The sequence below is a fragment of the Trachypithecus francoisi genome, unplaced genomic scaffold (genome assembly GCF_009764315.1).
Source record: "Trachypithecus francoisi isolate TF-2019V2 unplaced genomic scaffold, Tfra_2.0 Lachesis_group10, whole genome shotgun sequence".
NCBI lineage: Eukaryota > Metazoa > Chordata > Mammalia > Primates > Cercopithecidae > Trachypithecus > Trachypithecus francoisi.
This window is the reverse complement of record NW_022681455.1, coordinates 52,511,686-52,534,828: the sequence shown is the minus strand read 5'-3', so window position 1 is coordinate 52,534,828 and position 23,143 is coordinate 52,511,686. Positions and strand designations below refer to the sequence as shown.

At 38.4% G+C, this 23,143-nt stretch overlaps 1 protein-coding gene across 2 annotated transcripts in view; it reads right to left on the bottom strand.

Moving 5' to 3' along the window:
• Nucleotides 1–23,143, bottom strand: part of EFHC1 (EF-hand domain containing 1) — an 84,065-nt gene that overhangs the window by 56,678 nt on the left and 4,244 nt on the right. For both annotated transcript variants that reach the window (XM_033217430.1, XM_033217431.1), the window contains exon 3: nucleotides 5,372–5,659. In XM_033217430.1, the coding sequence (XP_033073321.1) occupies nucleotides 5,372–5,659 (288 nt within the window). The remainder of the gene's footprint in view (nucleotides 1–5,371; nucleotides 5,660–23,143) is intronic.

Sequence of the window (23,143 nt, the reverse complement as noted above, 5' to 3'; positions counted from 1 at the left end):
GGCCATCAGAGAAATGCAAATCAAAACCACAATGAGATACTATCTCACACCAGTTAGAATGGCAATCATTAAAAAGTCAGGAAACAACAGGTGCTGGAGAGGATGTGGAGAAACAGGAACACTTTTACACTGTTGATGGGATTATAAACTGGTTCAACCACTGTGGAAAACAGTATGGCGATTCCTCATAGATCTAGAACTAGAAATACCATATGACCCAGCCATCCCATTACTGGGTATATACCCAAAGGATTATAAATCATGCTGCTATAAAGACACGTGCACACGTATGTTTATTGCGGCACTATTCACAATAGCAAAGACTTGGAATCAACCCAAATGTCCATCAGTGACAGACTGGATTAAGAAAATGGGGCACATACACACCATGGAATACTATGCAGCCATAAAAAAGGATGAGTTCATGTCCTTCGTAGGGACATAGATGCAGCTGGAAACCATCATTCTCAGCAAACTATCACAAAAACAGAAAACCAAACACTGCATGTTCTCACTCATAGGTGGGAACTGAACAATGAGATCACTCGGACTCTGGAAGGGGAACATCACACACCAGGGCCTACTATGGGGAGGGGGGAGGGGGGAGGGATGGCATTGGGAGTTATACCTGATGTAAATGACGAGTTGATGGGTGCTGACGAGTTGATGGGTGTAGCACACCAACATGGCACAAGTATACATATGTAACAAACCTGCACATTGTGCACATGTACCCTAGAACTTAAAATATAATTTAAAAAAAAAAAGAAAAAATGCTCATCATCACTGGTCATCAGAGAAATGCAAAATGCAAATCAAAACCATAATGAGGTACCATCTCACACCTGTTAGAATGGTGATCATTAAAAAGTCAGGTAACAACAGGTGCTGGAGAAGATGTGGAGAAACAGGAACGCTTTTACACTGTTGATGAGACTCTAAACTAATTCAACCATTGTGGAAGACAGTGTGGTGATTCCTCAAGGATCTAGAACTAGAAATACCATTTGACCCAGCCATCTCATTACTGGGTATATACCCAAAAGATTAAAAATCATGCTGCTATAAAGTCACATGCACACGTATGCTTATTGAGGCACTATTCACAATAGTAAAGACTTGGAACCAACCCAAATGTCCATCAGTGACAGACTGGATTAAGAAAACGTGGCACATATACACCATGGAATACTATGCAGCCATAAAAAAGGATGAGTTCATGTCCTTTGAAGGGACATGGATGAAGCTGGAAACCATCATTCTCAAACTATCACAAGGACAGAAAACCAAACACTGCATGTTCTCACTCATAGGTGGGAATTGAACAATGAGAACACTTGGACACAGGGTTGGGAACATCACACATCAGTGCCTGTCGTGGGGTGAGGGGAGCAGGGAGGGAGAGCATTAGGAGATATTCCTAATGTAAATGACAAGTTAACCAGTGCAGCACACTGACATGGCACATGTATACATATGTAATAAACCTGCATGTTGTGCACATGTACCCTAGAACTTAAAGTATAATAATAAATAAATACATAAATAAATAAATACATAAATAGGTATTAAAGGAACACACTTCAAAATAAAAAGAGCCATCTATGAAAAACCCACAGCCAACATTATATTGAACAAGGAAGAGCTGGAAGCATTCCTCTTGAAAACTGATGCAAGAAAAGGATGCCCTCTCTCACACCTTCTATCCAACACAGTACTGGAAGTCTTGGCCAGAACAATCAGGCAAGAGAAAGAAATGAAGGACATCCAAGTAGGAAGAGAGAAAGTCAAACTATCACTGTTTGGAGACAACATGATTCTATATCTAGAAAACTCCATAGCCTCATCCCAAAAACTCCTTAAGGTAATAAACAATTTCAGCAAAATTTTAGGATACAAAATCAACATACAAAAATCACTAGCATTCCTATACACCAACAACAGCCAAGCTGAGAGCAAAATCAGGAACACAATCCCATTTACAACTGTCACAAAAAGAATAAAATACCTAGGAATGCAGCTAACCATGGAGGTGAAAGATCTCTACAATGAGAATTACAAAACACTGCTTAAGGAAATCAGATGACATGAGCAAATGAAAACACATTACATGCTCATGGATACGAAGAATCAATATCTTTAAAGTCACCATACTGCCTAAAGCAATGTACAGATTCAATGCTATTCCTTTCAAATTGCCAATGACACTCTTCACAGAACTAGGAAAAAAATACTTCAAAATGCAGTGGTATCCAAAAAGAGCCTGAATAGTCAAGGCAATTCTAAGCAAAAGAACAAATCTGGAGGCATCACGTTACCTGCCTTCAAACTACACTACAGGGCTACAGTAACCTAAACAGTATGGTACTCGTACAAAAACAGACACACAGACCAATAGAACAGAACAGGGAGCTCAGAAATAAGGCTGCACACCTATAATTATCTGACCTTCAACAAAGTTGACAAAAACAAGCAATGGAAAAAGGTGCTGGGATAACCTGCTAGCCATATGCAGAAGATTGAAACTGGACTCCTTTCTTACACCAGATATAAAAGTCAACTCAAGATAGATTAAAGACTTAAATGTAAAACCAAAGACTATAAACACCCTGGAAGACAACTACGGCAACACCATTCTAAATATAGGAATGGGCAAAGATTTCATGACCAAAAGCAATCACAACAAAAGAAAAATTGACAAATGGCATCTAATTAAACGTAAGAGTTTCTGCAGAGCAAAAGAAAGCATCAACAGAGTAAAAGGACAGTCTAAAGAATGGGAAATAAATATTTGCAAACTATGCATCTGACAAAGGTCCAATATGCACCATCTGTAAGAAACTTTAATTTACAAGAAAAAAAGCAAAGAACCCTATTAAAAAGTGGGCAAAGGACATAAACAGACACTTCTCAAAAGAAGACATACACAAGGCCAATAAACACATAAAAAAAAAGCTCAATATCACTGATCATTAGAGAAATGCAAATCAAAACCACAATGAAATACCATCTCATACCAGTCAGAATGGTTATTATTAAAAAGTCAAAAAATAACAGGTGCTGTCAAGGTCGTGGAGAAAAAGAAATGTTTATACACTGTTGATGAGAGTATAAATTAGTTCAACCATTGTAGAAAGCAGTGTGGTGATTCCTAAAAGACCTGAAAACAGAACTAACTACCATTTGACCTAGGAATCTCATTATTGAGTATATACCCAAAGGAACATAAATCATTCTGCCATAAAGACATAGCCACAAGTATGTTCATTGCAGCACTATTCACAATAGCAAAGACATGGAATCAACCTGAATGCCCATCAGTGGTAAACTGGAAAAAGAAAATGTGATACATATACGCATACATATCCATATCCATATCCATATCCATATCCATATCCATATCCACATACACATACATATACATGAAGGTGCCACACTTTTTGCATTTTTGTTTTTCGTCGGTGGTTTTGCTGTTTAAAGGGTCCCAATGCCTAGCACTGAAGTGCTATTTAGTGTTCCTAAGCACAAGAAGGCTGTTAACACACCTCATAGAGAAAATGCATGTCTTAGATAAGCTTTGTTCAGACATGAGTTATAGTGCTGTTGGGTGTGAGTTTAATGTTAATGAATCAACCGTATATATTAAATAAGGTGTCTTTAAACAGAAACACATATAAATCAAACTTACGTATTGGTCAGTTGACAAATGTGGCCAGAGATTGGTGGGAACCCAACCCTGTATTTCCTCTAAGACCAGTGGTTCAGTATTCACTAATTCAGTATTTGTGGTGACTTTATAGTCATAATTACTATGAATAATGAGAACTGACTATAAATAGATCAACTGTTCAGTGATTAATTTGCAAATGTTCAAATTGCCCATAAAAACACAACTGTAAAAATAATTGTTATGAAAACACAACAGCAAAAATAATTGTTAATGCCTTTATGTTTAAATAACATTTTACAATTTCTCACTGTTGGTACAATTGTGAAACTGCCTATGATATATAAGACCTCAGACACCTAAAAAACAAAGAGATAAAAATATGTTGGAATGGGAGAATATCTCAAAGATGGTCTAGCACCTCTACTTTTGGAGCTATTTTTCTCTAATGTTTTGGAATGGCACTGATGCCATGGCTCCTTTCCTTACTTCCTTCAGGCCTCTATTCATGTGTCATCTTATCACTGAGGCATTCTCTGATCCACCTTTATAAAGAGCCCCTCAACTTCCATTCCCTTTACTCAGCTTTACTTTTCTCCATTGCTCTTATCATCATCTGACATATAATCAGTCTATTTATTTGCTATTGTTTATCTCCTCCAACAAGATTGGAACCTCTATAGAGGCAAGTCCTTACATCTGGCACCTAGAACACTGCCTGGAACAAAGCAGGCATGCAAATAAATATTTGTTAAATAAACTAAATGAGAACAATAATGGATTCATAGAAGCTCACTGCATGTAAAAATTAGTCAAATATCGGGAGGCTGAGGCAGGAGAATGGCGTGAACCCGGGAGGCAGAGCTTGCAGTGAGCTGAGATCCGGCCACTGCACTCCAGCCTGGGCGGCAGAGCGAGACTCCGTCTCAAAAAAAAAAAAAAAAAAAAAAAATTAGTCAAATATGGCACTAGGTATCCTGGAATAAGGACATAAAATACTTCAGAAACTATATCTTTGCTGCTAGAAATATTTTTTTAACTAAGACAAATTGGAATTGACTTCCTAACTCCTACACTTTGTAGTAAAGAAAGGCCATCTATAGCCTCTATGCATGTAACTTTAAGAAGGGTTTCTTTGTATTAAAAAATCCAAACTTATGAAATTAAGAAAGTAGAGGACTTTTTACATATAGAAGAGTTTTTTTCATTTAAAAATGGTTTTATTTCAGAAATTCTTTAGATGGTAAGCTTTCCTAGAATATAGCAAGTATCATTTACCAAAAATATATGAGCTACACAAAAAGTTTTAGGCTCATATCTGCTAATAGAAGTAGTGCTATTTTCGTAAGCTCACACTTAAGATAAAACGTTTAATCCCTCTTCCATACTTCCATCCCAGCAGGGGTGCTATTCCCCTACTCTCTATTTGAACTGCCATTTTAACCTGGTTTCTTACCAAATGATTCATCTATGATGAGAGTTTGATTTTGAGTGAATAAGTATCAATATTATTCTGAAAAAATATGTTACTACTAGTGTTGGCACACATTAGCACATGCACACATGCAAATACCTAGCCAACCATAATAATTCACGCAGGACAGATTACCAATGTCCTCCCCTTACCCTAATAAATGAAATGTATCCTTCTATAAATTAGAATGATGCCTCAGACCCCACAACTGTCAAAAATATATGCTATACCTGTGTGAATTGGTCACAGTCAACAACGCGGAAAGTTTTGCCATAAATTGTGATGTTTATTCCTCGATTTAGGTCTTTCCAATGGTAATGGTCACCCCGGTCATTCTTGGCTAGCCGCTGGCGTTTTATTAACTTGCCTTGAGGGATTCCAGAATTTTCTACAACAGGCTCTATGACAGACATGCTGTCATCTTCTAGATAATAGTAAATGTTCACTTGACGGATCCTATACTGTTCCTCAGTTGACATAGGAACATCTTCTTGGAAATAGGCATCGAATTTCAATACCTGTAACATGCAAGGAAAGGAGAAATGGTGTACTATTAGCTTGTCATAGTCATCTGAAAAATATCAAGTACCCTCCTGAAAACAGAACCACACAGGGAGATTTTAACACTTATCACTCCTATCCTGTAAATCTTGATACTCTAAAACTACAGACACTGCAAATTATAGTCCATGGGACAAATCTAACCTGGCACCTGTTTTTTTATGACCTGCAAGCTAAGAATGGGTTTTATATATTTAAATGGTTTAAAAAATTTTTTTTAAATTTCATAACACATGGAAATTATACAAATTTAAATTTTCAATCCACAAATAACTATGTAAATAATTTATGCCTTTTTGTTAACAGCTGCTCTCCCATTACAAGGGAAGAGTTGAACAGTTGTGACAGAGATAGACAGACTAAATTGTGTCCCCCTCATCCCCAAATTTCATATGTTGAACCCCTAACCCTCAATGTGACTATATTTGGAGACAGGATAATTAAGGTTAAACGAGATCTCAAGGATAGGGGTATGCCACCTTTAAGTCTAATCCCATAGAACTGGTGGCCTAGAAGAGAAGGAGAAAAGAGAGAGAGTTATTTCCCTCTCCTAACTCCCACATGTACACACCAAGGTAAGGCCACATGAAGACATAGCAAGAAGACCGCTGTATGCAAGCCAGGAAGAGAGCCCTCACCAGAATTCAACCAGCTGGCACCTTGATCTTGGACTTCCAACCTCCAGAACTGTGAGAAAATAAATTCTATTATTTAAGCCACTCAATCTGTGGTAATTTGTTGTGGCAGACTATGCAGACTAAAACTACTGCAATGGCCAAAATATATGCTCTCTGCCCCTTTACAGAAAAAGTTTGCTGACATCTGCTTTAAATATTCACAATGTGTATAAACTATTTATTGCATACGTTCCTTGGTGAGAATACATCTCAAAGGACTTAACTCCACTAGCTTCACCTCCGTGTCAGAAGTCCCTCCCAGAACTTCTGGGAAGAGTAAAAAAATCTTGGACAAGATTGTGATTTTTGGTTTCAAACTGAAAATGAGGGTTAATTGCACTTCTTTAGAAGTGTAGTCCTTTGTAAATGTATATTAATTACATTCATTATTATAGACTTTATATGAATGACTTTCATATCATCAATCCACTATAGAATCTTTGCAGGGTGTGTACATACCCTCATCATCAATCCACTACAGAATCTCTAAAAGGTGTGTGTAAATACCCTCATTGTGCTCAGAAACACATATATTACATCAAGCAAACCATTGGTCCTCTGGGGAGCATCATCATCAATGTGAAGTCAAAATGGTATCAATATATAGATTATACATTTAAAAAACATAAAACATGCCAGGCGCGGTGGCTCACGCCTGTAATTCCAGCACTCTGGGAGGCTGAGGCAGGCAGATCACCTGAGTTAAAGAGTTCGAGACCAGCCTGGTCAACATGATGAAACCCCATCTGCACGAAAAATACAAAAATTAGCCAGGCATGGTTGTGGGCGCCTGTAATTCCAGCTACTCAGGAGGCTATGGTAGGAGAATCACTTGAACCCAGGAGGTGGAGGTTGCAGTGAGCTGAGTTAGCGCCACCGCACTCCAGCATGGGTGACAGAGTGAGACTCCATCTCAAAAAAATAAAAAATAAAAACATAAAACAATATTATAAAAAGCATATATTGACATGCTTTGGGATTTTAAAATTTCTGTTATTTTGTCTCTGTTTTTAATGTGTCTTTTCAAGGAGAGAAAGTATTAGAATGGGATTCTAAGCAGGCAAGACAGTTTACCCAAGCCTCTACTAGAATAAGAGGAACAAAGCAAGAAGATCCTAAATGAAACACAAATATGGCTTGATAAATGGAAAGATGAAATAATTCTATACATGGGCACTGTTACTAAAAAAAAAAAAAGGTAGAATAACTACTGTGGAAAAACAAGATAAAAACCAAAAGAGAACTGGCAATTGCATAGAAGAAATATGAATACAATGAAGGCCTTGTATACAACAGGAAAAAAAAATCCCATTAATCATTTATTGACTTCAAATGCTATGTGATTTATTTTAATTTTTTTGGATTTTGAAATTTTTCTTATGTCTAAAAGATGTGATCATTGTCTTTTTGACAGAAACAAGGTGGACCTTGTAAAATACCAGTTTTAAACTCAAATTAAAGACTTTCATTTGTCAAAACAAAACAAAACAAAGATAAAATGGATAAGTGCAGTGGAATGTTTGAAGGAGAAAAATAACACAGTAAAAACAAAGGACAGGTAATTGTTGAAGTAATATTTTAGATCGACTGCAAAGAACTGAAAGTGGGGACATGATCATAGTAATTCATACATAAAATGGCCTGTATCTGAGCCATATATTTATAAATACATAAAACATTTAAGCTGAACCGATCAGCTAGTCGAACCCCACTTATTTTATATAAGGAGGAAACGGAGACCCAGGGTAGTAAGGTGGCTTGCCTGAGGCCATGTAAGGGGTTAGGGCCAGAGCTGGAACTAAAATTCAGACTATTAACTCACAACCCAATATTCTCTCCACATATCTTGCTACTTCTCAGATAGCAGATGCTATAGTGGTTCCAAGAAGGAATCTGTGTGAGCTAAAGTGGTCAGAGAAAGCTTAACTAGGAGGAAACAGGAGACGTATTAGACTTGAAGAGTGGGAAGATTTTAGATCAGCAGAGGATACAAGGGAGGTTTGTAAGCAGTGGCAATAAAGAAGCAGAGGAAGGAAACCCAGCAGCAGTATGCAGACTATGATGGAGGAAGAAGTACCAGGCATGGCAATCAGATTGAAAGCCCCTTGAATAGTCCAGGTCTGCAGTAATTAATTAGCAGCAATGGAAAAGCAGAAGTCTGACTGGATTGATAGTAAGGAAGTGGGAAGATGGAAGCAGATGAGGTATTAAGGAAAACCCAGTGCTGGCGATATAGTGGTGATCCCATAGAAATGTAAACATAAGGAGAAGATAATTTGGGTATGGCAGATGGTGAGTTTGATTTTAGACTTACTGAATTTAAATGACAGCACAAGTTGTATACTGTGGGGGTAATTTATACTGCAGGACTGGGTTTAGAGGAAGAAGTAAATATTACAGAACATTCAAGGATAACACAAACATTTTTGGCCAAGCAACTGAAAGAATAGAATTACTATCCAATTGATATGAAGAAGATTGCTGCAGAACAGATTTTGGGGGTAAGAAGATAAAATTGGGAGTTCAGTTTCAGATAGGCTTAATTTGAGATATTTATTAGACATTCAAGAGGAGATGTCAAATAGGCATTTATGTATATATATGTTTAGAGGACAACTTATCATCATAAAGAGGACATTTCAAGCCGTGAACCTGGGCAACTCACCAAAGGAGTGAGAAGAGAATCACAGAGAAGATAACCACAGATCGAGTCTGTGGCCACAGCCATGTTGTCAAACCATCTGTTTTCTAAGACTGGTGGGCATGAAAATGCCTATGGCCACAGGAAGTTGGCCTCAGAATGGGAGGCAAGGAGATATATAAATATATCTGTATCAAGGAGATATAGAGATATCTATATATCAAGGAGATATTGATATATATATATATCTCTTTGATATCTATATCTCCTTGATATCTATATCTCTATATCTCCTTGATATATATACATATCTCCTTGAAATATATATATAATATATATCTCCTTGATATATATCTCTCTCCTTGATATATATATATATATATATGTGTGTGTGTGTGTGTGTGTGTAAGGTCTCAGGTAAAGAATATGCTAACCGAAAAGAATTACTTAATTGATTGTTAATTTTTAAAAGGCACTTATCTATTTATTAAGAACAGAATTAAGAGTTCTGTGCTCCTCCCACAAAGAATGACTGGGGGAGAAGAGTTAACGAAGAAAAGCTCTTTGGAAAGTTTCCCTGGAATCATGGCAGATGGAAGGAAGGACTAGATTGCAGCTCCCACTCAGACAGGCAGAGCAGCGTGTGAAGGCTCACACTGTGAACTTTTGCTCCAGGATGACTGCAGGAGTAAATTAGGAAAGCGGAGAGAATCCACAGACCCTCTGAAGGAAGCAGATTGCTCCTACAGGACCCAGGAGATACCCCAAATACTGTGAGTGCCCAAACCATGGAAGTGGGAAAAGGAGATCAACTGCCCCCAAACACACACCCCCACTGAGGAACCTGAAGGTCTAGATTACAGAAGATTCTGACCTTACCTGGAACTGGGTCAATTCAGAGAGCCGAGTGAAATACAGGGGTAGAGGAAGCAGCGGGAAAAGTCTTGTGGTCTCGCTGGGGTCCCCTACCAAGCCATTTCTGCCTTGCTTCACAGGGGCACTTGGGGACGGCAGCCAGAGGCACTGGGAAAAGGCCACAGGAAGAAGGGAACCTCCAGCTGAACTCTGTAACAATTTGAACCAATCAAGAAATCTCCTGGCCAGAACTCGGGAGAGGGTGTGAATCCAGTGTGCGGATTCCACAGGTGGGGGAAGAAGGAAAGCCCCACTTGCTTTCAAAGCCGGGAGGCAGGTAGCCTGGGGCAAGTTCTCAGCCCTGCTCACCCACTGCCTGGAAACAGACTTGGTGCTGTTGGAGAGGGGCGGGACAGTGGGAGTGAGACTGGACCTTTGGGTTGCATGGGGACTGGGTGAGGCCTGTGACTGCTGGCTTTCCCCTACTTCCCTGACAACCTGAAGTACACAGTAGAGGCAGCCATAATCTTCCTAGGAACATAACTCCACTGACCTCAGACCCTCACCCCCAGCCCCCACAGCAGCCGCAACAAGACCTGCCCAAGGAGAGTCTGAGCTCAAACACATCTTGCCCTGCCCCAACTTAATGGTCCTTCCCTACCCACCCTGGTAACTGAAGACAAAGGGCATACACTCTTGGGAGTTCTAGGGGCCCACCCACTGCCTGCTCCCCCGCATACTGCCACAGCTAGTGCTATCTTGAAAACACCACCTCCTGGCAGGAGACCAACCAAAACAAAAATAGTACGTTAAACAACCAAGGCTAAGGACCCTCACAGAGTCCGCTTCACCCCCCTGCCACCTCCACTGGAGCAGGTGCTGGTATCCATGGCTGAGAGATCCACAGATGGCTCACAGCACAGGACTCTGCAGACAACCCCCAGTACCAACCTGGAGCCTGGTAGACTTGCTGGATGGCTAGATCCAGAAGAGAGATAATAATCACTACAGCTCGGCTCCCAGAAAGCCACATCCCCATAGGAAAAGGGAGAGAGTGCTACATCAAGGGAACACCCCATGGAGCAAAAGAAGCTGAACAACAGCCTTGAGCCCTAGACCTTCCCTCTGACAGAGTCTACCCAAATGAGAAGAAACCAGAAAACCAACTCTGGTAATATGACAAAATAAGGTTCTTTAATGCTTCCCAAAAATCACACCAGCTCATCAGCAATAGATTGAAACCAAGAAGAAATCCCTAATTTACCTAATAATTTAGAAGGTTAGTTATTAAGCTAATCAGGGAGGCACCAGAGAAAGGCAAAGCCCAATTTAAGGAAATCAAAAAGATGATACAAGACGTGAAGGGAAAAATTTTCAATGAAATGGCATAAATAAAAAACAATCAAAACTTCAGGAAAAAACAATGGATGTGCTTATAGAAATGCAAACTGTTCTGGAAAGTCTCAGCAATAGAATCAAACAAGCAGAAGGAAGAACTTCAGAGCTCAAAGACAAGGTTTTCTAATTAACCCAATCCAACAAAAACAAAGAAAAAAGAATAAGAAAATATGAACAAAGCCTCTAAAAAGTTTGGGATTACATTAAATAACCAAACCTAAAAATAATCAGCATTCCTGAAGAAGAAAAATCTAAAATTTTGGAAAACATATTTGGGGGGAATAATCAAGGAAAACGTCCCCAGCCTTGCTAGAGATGTAGACAACCAAATACAAGAAGCTCAAAGAATACCTGGGAAATTCACTACAAAACGATCATCACCTAGGCACACTTTTCCTCAGGTTATTTAAAGTTGAGATGAAGGAAAGAATCTTAAGAGCTGTGAAGCAAATGCACCAGGTAACCTATAAAGGAAAACCTATCAGATTAACAGCAGTTTCTCAGCAAAAACCCTACAAGCTAGAAGGGATTGGGGCCCTATCTTCAGCCTCTTAAAAGAAAAGAATTATCGCCAAGAATTTTGTATTCAGTGAAACTAAGCTTCATAAATGAATGAAAGATACAGTCTTTTTCAGAAAAACAAATTCTGAGAGAATTTGCCACTACCAAGCTACCACTACAAGAACCGCTAAAAAGAGCTCTAAATCTTGAAACAAATCAAAACACATCAAAACAGAACCTCTGTAAAGCATAAATCTCACAGGACCTATAAAACAAAAATACAATTAAAAACAAAAAACAAAAAATCCAGGTATACAGGCAACAAATACTACGATGAACGGAATGATATCTCACATCTCAATACTAATGTTGAATGTAAATAGCCTAAATGCTCCACTTAAAAGATACAGAACCACAGAATGGATAGGAATTCACCAACCATCTGCTGCCTTCAAGAGACTCACCTAATACATAAGAACTCATACAAACTTAAGATAAAGGGGTGGATAAAGAAACTCCATGCAAATGGACACCAAAAGTGAGCAGGAATAGCTATTCTTATATCAGACAAAACAAAGTTTAAAGCAACAGCAATGAAAAAAGACAAAGAGGGACATTAAATAATAAAAGGCCTGTCCAATAGGAAAACATCATAATCTTTTTTTTTTTTTTTTTTTTTTTGAGACGGACTCTCTCTCTGTCGCCCGGGCTGGAGTGCAGTGGCCGGTTCTCAGCTCACTGCAAGCTCCGCCTCCCGGGTTTATGCCATTCTCCTGCCTCAGCCTCCGAGTAGATGGGACTACAGGCGCCCGCCACCTCGCCCAGCTAGTTTTTTTTTTGTATTTATTAGTAGAGACAGGGTTTCACCGTGTTAGCCAGGATGGTCTCGATCTCCTGACCTCGTGATCCGCCCGTCTCGGCCTCCCAAAGTGCTGGGATTACAGGCTTGAGCCACCGCGCCCGGCCCATAATCTTAAATATATATGCACCTAACACTGGAGCACCCAACTGATAAAACAATTACTAATAGACCTAAGAAATGAGATAGACAGCAACACAATAATGAGGAGGGGGGGCTTCAATACTGCACTGACAGCACTAGGCAGGCCAGCAAGACAGAAAGTCAACAAAGAAACAATGGATTTAAACTATACCCTGGAACAAATGGACTTAATATATTTACAGAACATTCTACCCAACAACCGCAGAATATACATTCTATTCAACAGCGCATGGAACTTTCTCCAAGATATACCATATGATAGGCCACAAAATTAGCCTTAATAAATTTAAGAAAATTGAAATTATATCAAGCAGTCTCTCAGACCACAGTGGAATAAAATTGGAAGTCAATTCCAGAAGGAACCTTCAAAACCATCCAAATACATGGAAATTAAATAACCTGCTCCTAAATGAGTTTTGGGTCAAAAAAAAAAATCAAGATGGAAATTAAACAATTATTCGAACTGAATGACAATAATGATACAATCTATCAAAACCTCTGGGATACAGCAAAGGCAGTGCTAAAAGAAAAGTTCAAACCCCTAACGCGTACATCAAAAAGTCTGAAAGAACACTAAGAGACAATCTAAGGTCACACCTCCCGCAAGGAACTAGGAAAACAAGAACAAACGAAACCCAAACCTAGCAGAAGAAAGAAAATAACCAAGACCAAAGCAGAATCAAATGAAATTGAAACAAACAAACAAAATACAAAAGATAAATGAAACAAAAAGCTGGTTCTTTGAAAAGATAAATAAAATTCATGGACCATTAGCAAGATTAACCAAGAAAAGAAGAGAGAAAATCCAAATAAGCTCAATTAGAAACAAAATGGAAGATATTACAACTGACACCACAGAAATACAAAAGGCTACTATGAACACCTTTACACACATAAACTAGAAAACCTGTAGTAGACAGATAAATTCCTGAAAGAGAAAACCCTGCTAGCTTAATTCAGGTAGAATTAGATACCCTTAACAGACTGATAACAAGTAGCAAGATTGAAATAATTTAAAAATTACCAGCAAAAAAAAAAAAGTCCAGGACCAGACAGATTCACAGAAGAATTCTACCAGAGATTTGAAGAAAAACTGGTACCACGCCTATTGGCACTATTCTACAAGATAGAGAAAGAAGGAATTCTCCCTAAATCGTTCTATGGAGGTAGTATCACCCTAATACCAAAACCAGGAAAGGACATAATCAAAAAATAAAACTATAGACCGATATCCCTGATGAACATAGATGCTAAAATCCTTAACAAAATACTAGCTAACTAAATTCAACAACATTCAAAAAGATAATCCACCATGATTAAGTGGGTTTCATACCAGAGATGCAGGGATGGTTTAACATATGCAAGTCAATAAATGTGATACACTACATAAACACAATTAAAACCAAAAATCACATGATCATCTCAATAGATGCAGAAAAAGCATTTGACAAAATCTAGGACCCCTTTCTGTTTAAAACTCTCAGCAAAATCGATACAAGGGACATACCTCAACATAATAAAAGCCATCTATGGGCCGGACGCGGTGGCTCAAGCCTGTAATCCCAGCACTTTGGGAGGCCGAGACGGGCAGATCACGAGGTCAGGAGATCGAGAACATCCTGGCTAACACGGTGAAACGCCGTCTCTACTAAAAAATACAAAAATCTAGCCGGGCAAGGTGGCGGGTGCTTGTAGTCCCAGCTACTCCAGAGGCTGAGGCAGGAGAATGGCGTAAATCCGGGAGGCGGAGCTTGCAGTGAGCTGAGGTCGGGCCACTGCACTCCAGCCCTGGCGATAGAGCGAGACTCCATCTCAAAAAAAAAAAAAAAAGCCATCTATGACAAACCCACAGCCAACATAATGCTGAATGGGGAAAAGTTGAAAGCATTCCCTCTGAGAATTGGGACAAGACAAGGATGCCCACTCTGTCCACTCACAGCACACTCTCTTCAGCACAGTACTAGAAGTCCTAGGCAGAGCAATCAGACAACAGAAAGAAATAAAGGTCATCCAAATAGGTAAAGAAGTCAAACTATCATTGTTCACTGATGATATGATTGTTTACATGGAAAATCCTAAAGACTCTTCCAGAAAGTTCCTGGAACTGATAAAAGAATTCAGCAAAGTTTCTGGATACAAAATTAATATACACAATCCGTAGCTCTTCTTTACACCAATAGCGACCAAGCTGAGAATCAAATCAAGAACTCAACCCCTTTTACAATAGCTGAAAAACAAACAAACAAAAACTTAGAAATATACCTAGCCAAGGAAATGAAAGACCTCTACAAGGAAAACTACAAAACACTGCTGAAAGAAATCATAGATGACACAAATAACGGAAACACATTCCATGACGATGGGATGGGAATCAATGTTGTGAAAATGACCATACTGCCAAAAGCAATCTACAAATTCAATGCAATTCCCATCAAAGTACCCCATCATTATTCGCAGAATTAGAAAAAACAATCCTAAACTTCATATGGAACCAAAAAAGAGCCCGCATAGCCGAAGTAAGACTAAGCAAAAAGAATAAACCTGGAGGCATCACACTACCTGATTTCAAACTATACTTATAAGGCCATAGTTACCAAAACAGCAAGGTAGTGGTTTAAAAATAGGCACATAGACCAATGGAACAGAACAGAGAGCCCAAAAACAAAGCCAAATACTTACAGCCAACTGATCTTCGACAAAGCAAACAAAAACATAAAGTGAGGAAAGGACACCCTATTCAACAAATTGTGCTGGGATAATTGGCAAGCCACACATAGGAGAATAAAACTGGATCCTCATCTCTCACTTTATACAAAAATCAACTCGAGATGGATCAAGGACTTAAATCTAAGACCTGAAACTATTAAAATTCTAGAAAATAACATTGGAAAACCCCTTCTAGACATTGGCTTAGGCAAGGATTTCATGACCAAGAACCCAAAAGCAAATGCAATAAAAACAAAGATAAATAGGTGGGACTTAATTAACCTAAAGAGCTTTTGCACGGCAAAAGGAACAGTCAGCAGAGTAAACAGACAATACAAGGAGTGTGAAAAAATTTTTACAATCTATACAGCTGACAAAAGATTAACATCCAGAATCCACAATGAACTCAAACAAATTAGCAAGGAAAACAAGCCCATCAAAAAGTGGGCTAAGGACATGAATAGACAATTCTCAAAAGAAGATATACAAATGGCCAACAAACATATGAAAAAATCTTCAGCATCACAATGATCAGGGAAATGCAAATCAAAACCACAATGTGCTATCATCTTACTCCTGCAAGAATGGCCATAATCAAAACATAATAAATTATTAGATGTTGGTGTGGATGCAGCGAACTGGGAACACTTCTACACTGCTAGTACAACCACTACGGAAAACAGTGTGGAGATTCCTTAAAGAACTAAAAGTAGAACTACCATTTGATCCAGCAATCCCACTACTGGGTATCTACCCAGAGGAAAAGAAGTCATCATACAAAAAAGATACTTGCACATGCATGTTTATAGCAGCACAATTTGCAACTGCAAAAATGTGGAACCAACCCAAATACCCATCAATCAATGAGTGGATAAAGAAACTGTGATATATATGATGGAATACTATTCAGCCATAAAAAGGAATGAATTAATAGCATTCACAATGACTTGGATGAGATTGGAGACTATTATTCTAAGTGAAGTAACTCAGGAATGGAAAACCAAACATTGTATGTTCTCACTCATAAGTGGTAGCTAAGGTATGAGGATGCAAAGGCATGAGAATGACACAACGAACTTTGGGGACCCGGGTAAAGGGTGGGAAGGGAGTGAGGGATAAAAGATTACAAACGGGGGGCACTCTATACTGCTTGGGTGATGGGTACACCAAAATCTCACAAATCACCACTAAAGAACTTACTCATGTAACCAAACACCACCTGTTCCCCAATAAGCTATGGAAATAAAAAAACATTTTTTTAAGTAGTGGGATAACATCACCTTTCCCAGGTAGAATAAGAACTTGATTATTACGTAGAAAGAAAAGAAAAATTATATTTAAATACTGTGTTTAAAATATATACTTTTCATGGAATTTTACAGCAGGCTGGGCTCCTGGTTATCATGTAGTCTAACCTTCTGAGTTTACAGATGAGGAAATTAGAGATTGTGAGTCTACAAAGTCACAATGTTAGCAGGTAGGAGACCCAGAATTATAATACAGGTCTCCTAACTCCCAGGAAGTTCTCAGAATGCCACAATAAACATAAAAATATTTGTATTTACTTCAAGATGAAGGGGGGAAATGCTGCATAAATATTTTCATATCACACACAACTATAAAAAGCCAAGTCACATTTTTAATTTTACATTATTATATGCATATATGTTACGTGTTCGGCTTGCCAATTTTCAGCAGTGACACAGACAAGAAATAAATTTTATTTGTTAAGTATTCATGTCATTTTAGAACTAACATTTATTGAGCACTAAATATATAATAAACTAGATAAGTCCTTACCTTCATGAAGTATACACTCAAGTGGGACAGACAAACACTAAACAAATCAGCAACACAAATTATAGTGCTGCGAAGGAAAAAAAAAACAGAGAGGGAAGTGATATAGAAAAATGAGGAGGAACTGCCATAGTAGAGTGGTCAGGAAGAGCCTCACTGAAAGGAAAGATGGAGTGAGCCACTTAAGGATGGTGGGGAAGCTATTTCAGATAGAAGAAACGCCATGTACAAAAAGGTCTTGAATTGGAATTTTCAAATGCTGCCATTTCAAGGAAATCAGTAAAAATAAACCCAATGTACTGAAACATGGTAGGTGAGAAAAAGGACCCAAGATGAGGTTGGGGAGATAGCAGGGAGGGTCAGCTCCATTAGGGCTGTGAGGAACCTGTAGAGTTGGATCTTTATAGATGATGGGGAAGCCATGGAAGTGTTTGAGTCAGTATTTGACATAATCGATTTTCAAAAAACAAACTTGGCTGCTCTGTGGAAAATAAATTTATGGTAATAGTGAAGATGAAAATAAGTAAATGAATTAGTTACACATTTTAGAAACAGAAACAATAGAGCTTGCTAGTAGATTAGATGTGGATTGTGAGGGGAAAGAAGAATGAAAGATGACTTTCAAGTTGGGGACTAGAACAGCGAGGTGAATAGTGGTAATGTTTACTGTATTGGTTAAGAAAGCCTGATGGCATTTTCACAGAAAAATGACATTATCAGAGCTGAACTCTAGAGAATAAACCAGGCAGCATACCTGTTATAAGCATAAGGACTAGGAATGAGACTAAAACAACAGTTAGGTAGTCATTTGGCTTGTTTGAACTACGATAATGGCAGAGGAAATGAAAGTGAGAGACATTTGACTTGGCAACTCATTAAGTGTGGAGAACAGAGGAGAGAAAAAGCCAAAGATGGCTCAGGTTTCAACCTTGGATTACCTAGTGGAATCACAAAGGGAAAGCAGATCTATGGGAAAATGTGATGGATAGAGATAAGTTAGAGACATACAGAACTTGAGGTACCTACAGTTAATCCAGGTGAAGATATCCCATGCGCCAGGGGGATATAGATCTTGAGTCTCAATGATGTCAGAGTTGGAACTAAATAGTGACATTGTCTACAGCGAGGTGACAGTTGAAAACATGAAAGTGGGTGAGATCTCAAGAAAATTATATAAAGAATGAGACAGAACCTTGAAAATACTTGTAAGTTAAGAATTGAAAAAAGGATAGCCTACCAACCAAAACAAGTCCAGGACCAGATGGATTCACAGCTAAAATCTGCCAGAGGTACAAGGAGGAGCTGGTACCATTCCTTCTGAAACTATTCCAATCAATAGAAAAAGAGGGAATCCTCCCTAACTCATTTTATGAGGCCAACATCATCTTGATACCAAAGCCTGGCAGAGACACAACAAAAAAAGAGAATTTTAGACCAATATCCCTGATGAACATCGATGCAAAAATCCTCAATAAAATACTGGCAAACTGGATCCAGCAGCACATCAAAAAGCTTATCCACCATGATCAAGTGAGCTTCATCCCTGGGATGCAAGACTGGTTCAACATTCGCAAATCAATAAACGTAATCCAGCATATAAACAGAACCAAAGACAAAAACCACATGATTATCTCAACAGATGCAGAAAAGGCCTTTGACAAAATTCAATAGCCCTTCATGCTAAAAATGCTCAATAAATTTGGTAATGATGAAACATATCTCAAAATAATAAGAGCTATTTATGACAAGCCCACAGCCAATATCATACTGAATGGGCAAAAACTGGAAAAATTCCCTTTGAAAACTGGCACAAGACAGGGATGCCCTCTCTCACCACTCCTATTCAACATAGTGTTGGAAGTTCTGGCTAGGGCAATCAGGCAAGAGAAAGAAATCAAGGGTATTCAGTTAGGAAAAGAAGAAGTCAAATTGTCCCTGTTTACAGATGACATGATTGTATATTTAGAAAACCCCATCGTCTCAGCCCAAAATCTCCTTAAGCTGATAAGAAACTTCAGCAAAGTCTCAGGATACAAAATCAATGTGCAAAAATCACAAGCATTCTTATACACCAGTAACAGACAAACAGAGAGCCAAATCATGAATGAACTTCCATTCACAATTGCTTCAAAGAGAATAAAATACCTAGGAATCCAACTTACAAGGGATGTAAGGGACCTCTTCAAGGAGAACTACAAACCACTGCTCAGTGAAATAAAAGAGGACACAAACAAATGGAAGAGCATACCATGCTCATGGATAGGAAGAATCAATATCGTGAAAATGGCCATACTGCCCAAGGTAATTTATAGATTCAATGCCATCCCCATGAAGCTACCAATGAGTTTCTTCACAGAATTGGAAAAAACTGATTTAAAGTTCATATGAAACCAAAAAAGACCCCGCATTGCCAAGACAATTCTAAGTCAAAAGAATAAAGCTGGAGGCATCACGCTACCTCACTTCAAACTGTACTACAAGGCTACAATAACCAAAACAGCATGGTACTGGTACCAAAACAGAGCTATAGACCAATGGAACCGAACAGAGTCCTCAGAAATAATACCACACATCTACAGCCATCTGATCTTTGACAAACCTGAGAAAAACAAGAAATGGGGAAAGGATTGCCTATTTAATAAATGGTGCTGGGAAAATTGGCTAGCCATAAGTAGAAAGCTGAAACTGGATCCTTTCCTTACTCCTTATACGAAAATTAATTCAAGATGGATTAGAGACTTAAATGTTAGACCTAATACCATAAAAACCCTAGAAGAAAACCTAGGTAATACCATTCAGGACATAGGCATGGGCAAGGACTTCATGTCTAAAACACCAAAAGCAACGGCAACAAAAGCCATAATTGACAAATGGGATCTAATGAAACTAAAGAGCTTCTGCACAGCAAAAGAAACTACCATCAGAGTGAACAGGCAACCTACAGAATGGGAGAAAATTTTTGCAATCTACTCATCTGACAAAGGGCTAATATCCAGAACCTACAAAGAACTCAAACAAATTTACAAGAAAAAAACAAACAACCCCATCAAAAAGTGGGCAAAGGATAGGAATGGACATTTCTCAAAAGAAGACATTCATACAGCCAACAGACACATGAAAAAATGCTCATCATCACTGGCCTTCAGAGAAATGCAAATCAAAACCACAATGAGATACCATCTCACACCAGTTAGAATGGCAATCATTAAAAAGTCAGGAAACAACAGGTGCTGGAGAGGATGTGGAGAAATAGGGACACTTTTACACTGTTGGTGGGATTGTAAACTAGTTCAACCATTATGGAAAACAGTATGGCGATTCCTCAAGGATCTAGAACTAGAAGTACCACATGACCCAGCCATCCCATTACTGGGTATATACCCAAAGGATTATAAATCATGCTGCTATAAAGACACATGCACACGTATGTTTATTGCGGCACTATTCACAATAGCAAAGACTTGGAATCAACCCAAATGTCCATCAGTGACAGACTGGATTAAGAAAATGGGGCACATATACACCATGGAATACTATGCAGCCATAAAAAAGGATGAGTTTGTGTCCTTTGTAGGGACATGGATGCAGCTGGAAACCATCATTCTCAGCAAACTATCGCAAGAACAGAAAACCAAACACTGTATGTTCTCACTCATAGGTGGGAATTGAACAATGAGATCACTTGGACTCGGGAAGGGGAACATCACACACTGGGGCCTATCATGGGGAGGAGGGAGGGGGGAGGGATTGCATTGGGAGTTATACCTGATGTAAATGACGAGTTGATGGGTGCTGATGAGTTGATGGGTGCAGCACACCAACATGGCACAAGTACACATATGTAACATACTTGCACGTTGTGCACATGTACCCTAGAACTTAAAGTATAATAAAAAAAAGAAAAAAGGAAGGGAGGCTAAAGAATAACCAATCACATAGAAAGGAGGAAGAAAACAAGAGTCATGGAGGCAAAAGAAGAGCAGTTTCAAGAAGGGAGGGAGGGTCAACAATGTCAGGTGGCACAAACAGGCCAAAGAGAATGCTGGCAAAGTAAACCTCTCCAGATCTGGTAAAAGGGACAGCACTGGCTACCTAGGAAAAAGTATGTTGGGGCTGTGGGTAGGGAGAAGTCACACTGTAAGTGATTTGACAGTCAAGTGAGAAACAAAGTTCTCTTCCTTAAAGGAGTCACAAGATATTATAGAAAGAGGACAGGATGATATGACTCTTGCTAGAGAAGTAGTCACTAGAGTGTCTGAAATAGAAATAATATGAAACTTGAAGATGAAAAAGATGAAAGAAGAACGTCGGAAATAAAGAGTTGGAGGTCAGTCTGGGAAACAGAATATAGTGGGTGATGCCGGAATTATACGGGAGCAAGGGGAAAAGATGAGGGCACTTGGAATAGATGTCCTGGTCTTTATTACCTAAGTAAGAAATGAAGTTATATTCTGTTTATGAGGAACAGTCCTAAGAATTTCCAAAATATAGACAAATATGTTGGCTATTATGTGGACCTCCAGGTATTCCTAAAAAAATTAGAACCTTCATTTAATTCAGAGAAACCATAATTCCCTTATTATAAACAAACAAACTTAGTTTCAAAGTCATGCATTTAGCTTCTCTCTACCCCATTATCTATGCTAAGGCTCATTTATCTAGAAATTGTGATGATCCAAGTAAAATGAATTGGAAAATAAAAATAGTACTTTATGTGCACTATCCTTAAAGAAATGAATTATGAATATTAAATAAGTACAAAGTAAGTAACAACAATTAGTGTAAAATAACACAGAAAAACAAAACATAGGAAGCCTATTTCCTACTCAAGCACAATTTCTCCGCTGAATTTCACTAATACTTTCTTACGACAGGTATCACTTTATCACCCTCTACTTTATTACAGTTACTTACTATTCTTTTCGGTAAAAATTAAACATACCAGGATTCATATCTTGGTAATTATTTAGTGCCTATCCCACTTCTCTCTTGTATTTTCAGCCCTCTCCCTTCTCTGCTGATTTTGCAGTGCCTGTCAGAGCCACAAATAAACAAAAGAAACAAGCAAAAGGAAATGATATATCCAATTACATAAATCATACTGTTTCGTGGATGTTTAGGTTCGGCCTATGAATGCATATGTGAATGTGTCCCTATAAATGAGTTAAGTGGGGAAGAGAAAATGATATGGATTCTAGTTGAGATATTAAAACTGTTTAAAAATAAGTGATTATCAATGTAAATGGCATAGCTCCTCCCCAGCCTCTAGCTTACAACAGGTACTCAATAAAAGTTGGCTGGCTGGATGAAAATGTTACAGGCATTTAACAGGAATGATAACATAACAATTAAGACAAGAAAAGAAACAGACTAAGAGTAAATTAAGAAAGCTAACTTATCAAAACTGATCAGTAGTTCTCAGAACCAGTTACACATAAAGCTCATCTGGAAATTAGAATTGATGAGGGTTGGAATAACATGTAATTTTCTTAAAAATCTCGCCAGTGATTCTGCTACATGGTCAGGGCTAGGACTACTTCACTTTAGTGAAAAGAGGAGGCTCATTGACAAGGAAAAACAAGAATGATGTGGTAATGTCAACAGATGGAAATAAGGAAACTCACACTGCAAAAACATAAAGATAAATGAGAAACAAACAAAAATGTTATACCACCCACTGGTTATGTAATATCAAACATGAAATGTTCCCTGAAAAACAACTTACGGAGACTGCCTGCAAAAAACTGACAATAGATGGAGTCATTGTTTTCAATATGATATTCTGCATCTCATGGAGATTAGATATGTCCCCATTACAGAATATAGTACCTTTAAAAAGGGGAAAACACATGGCTGATAAACA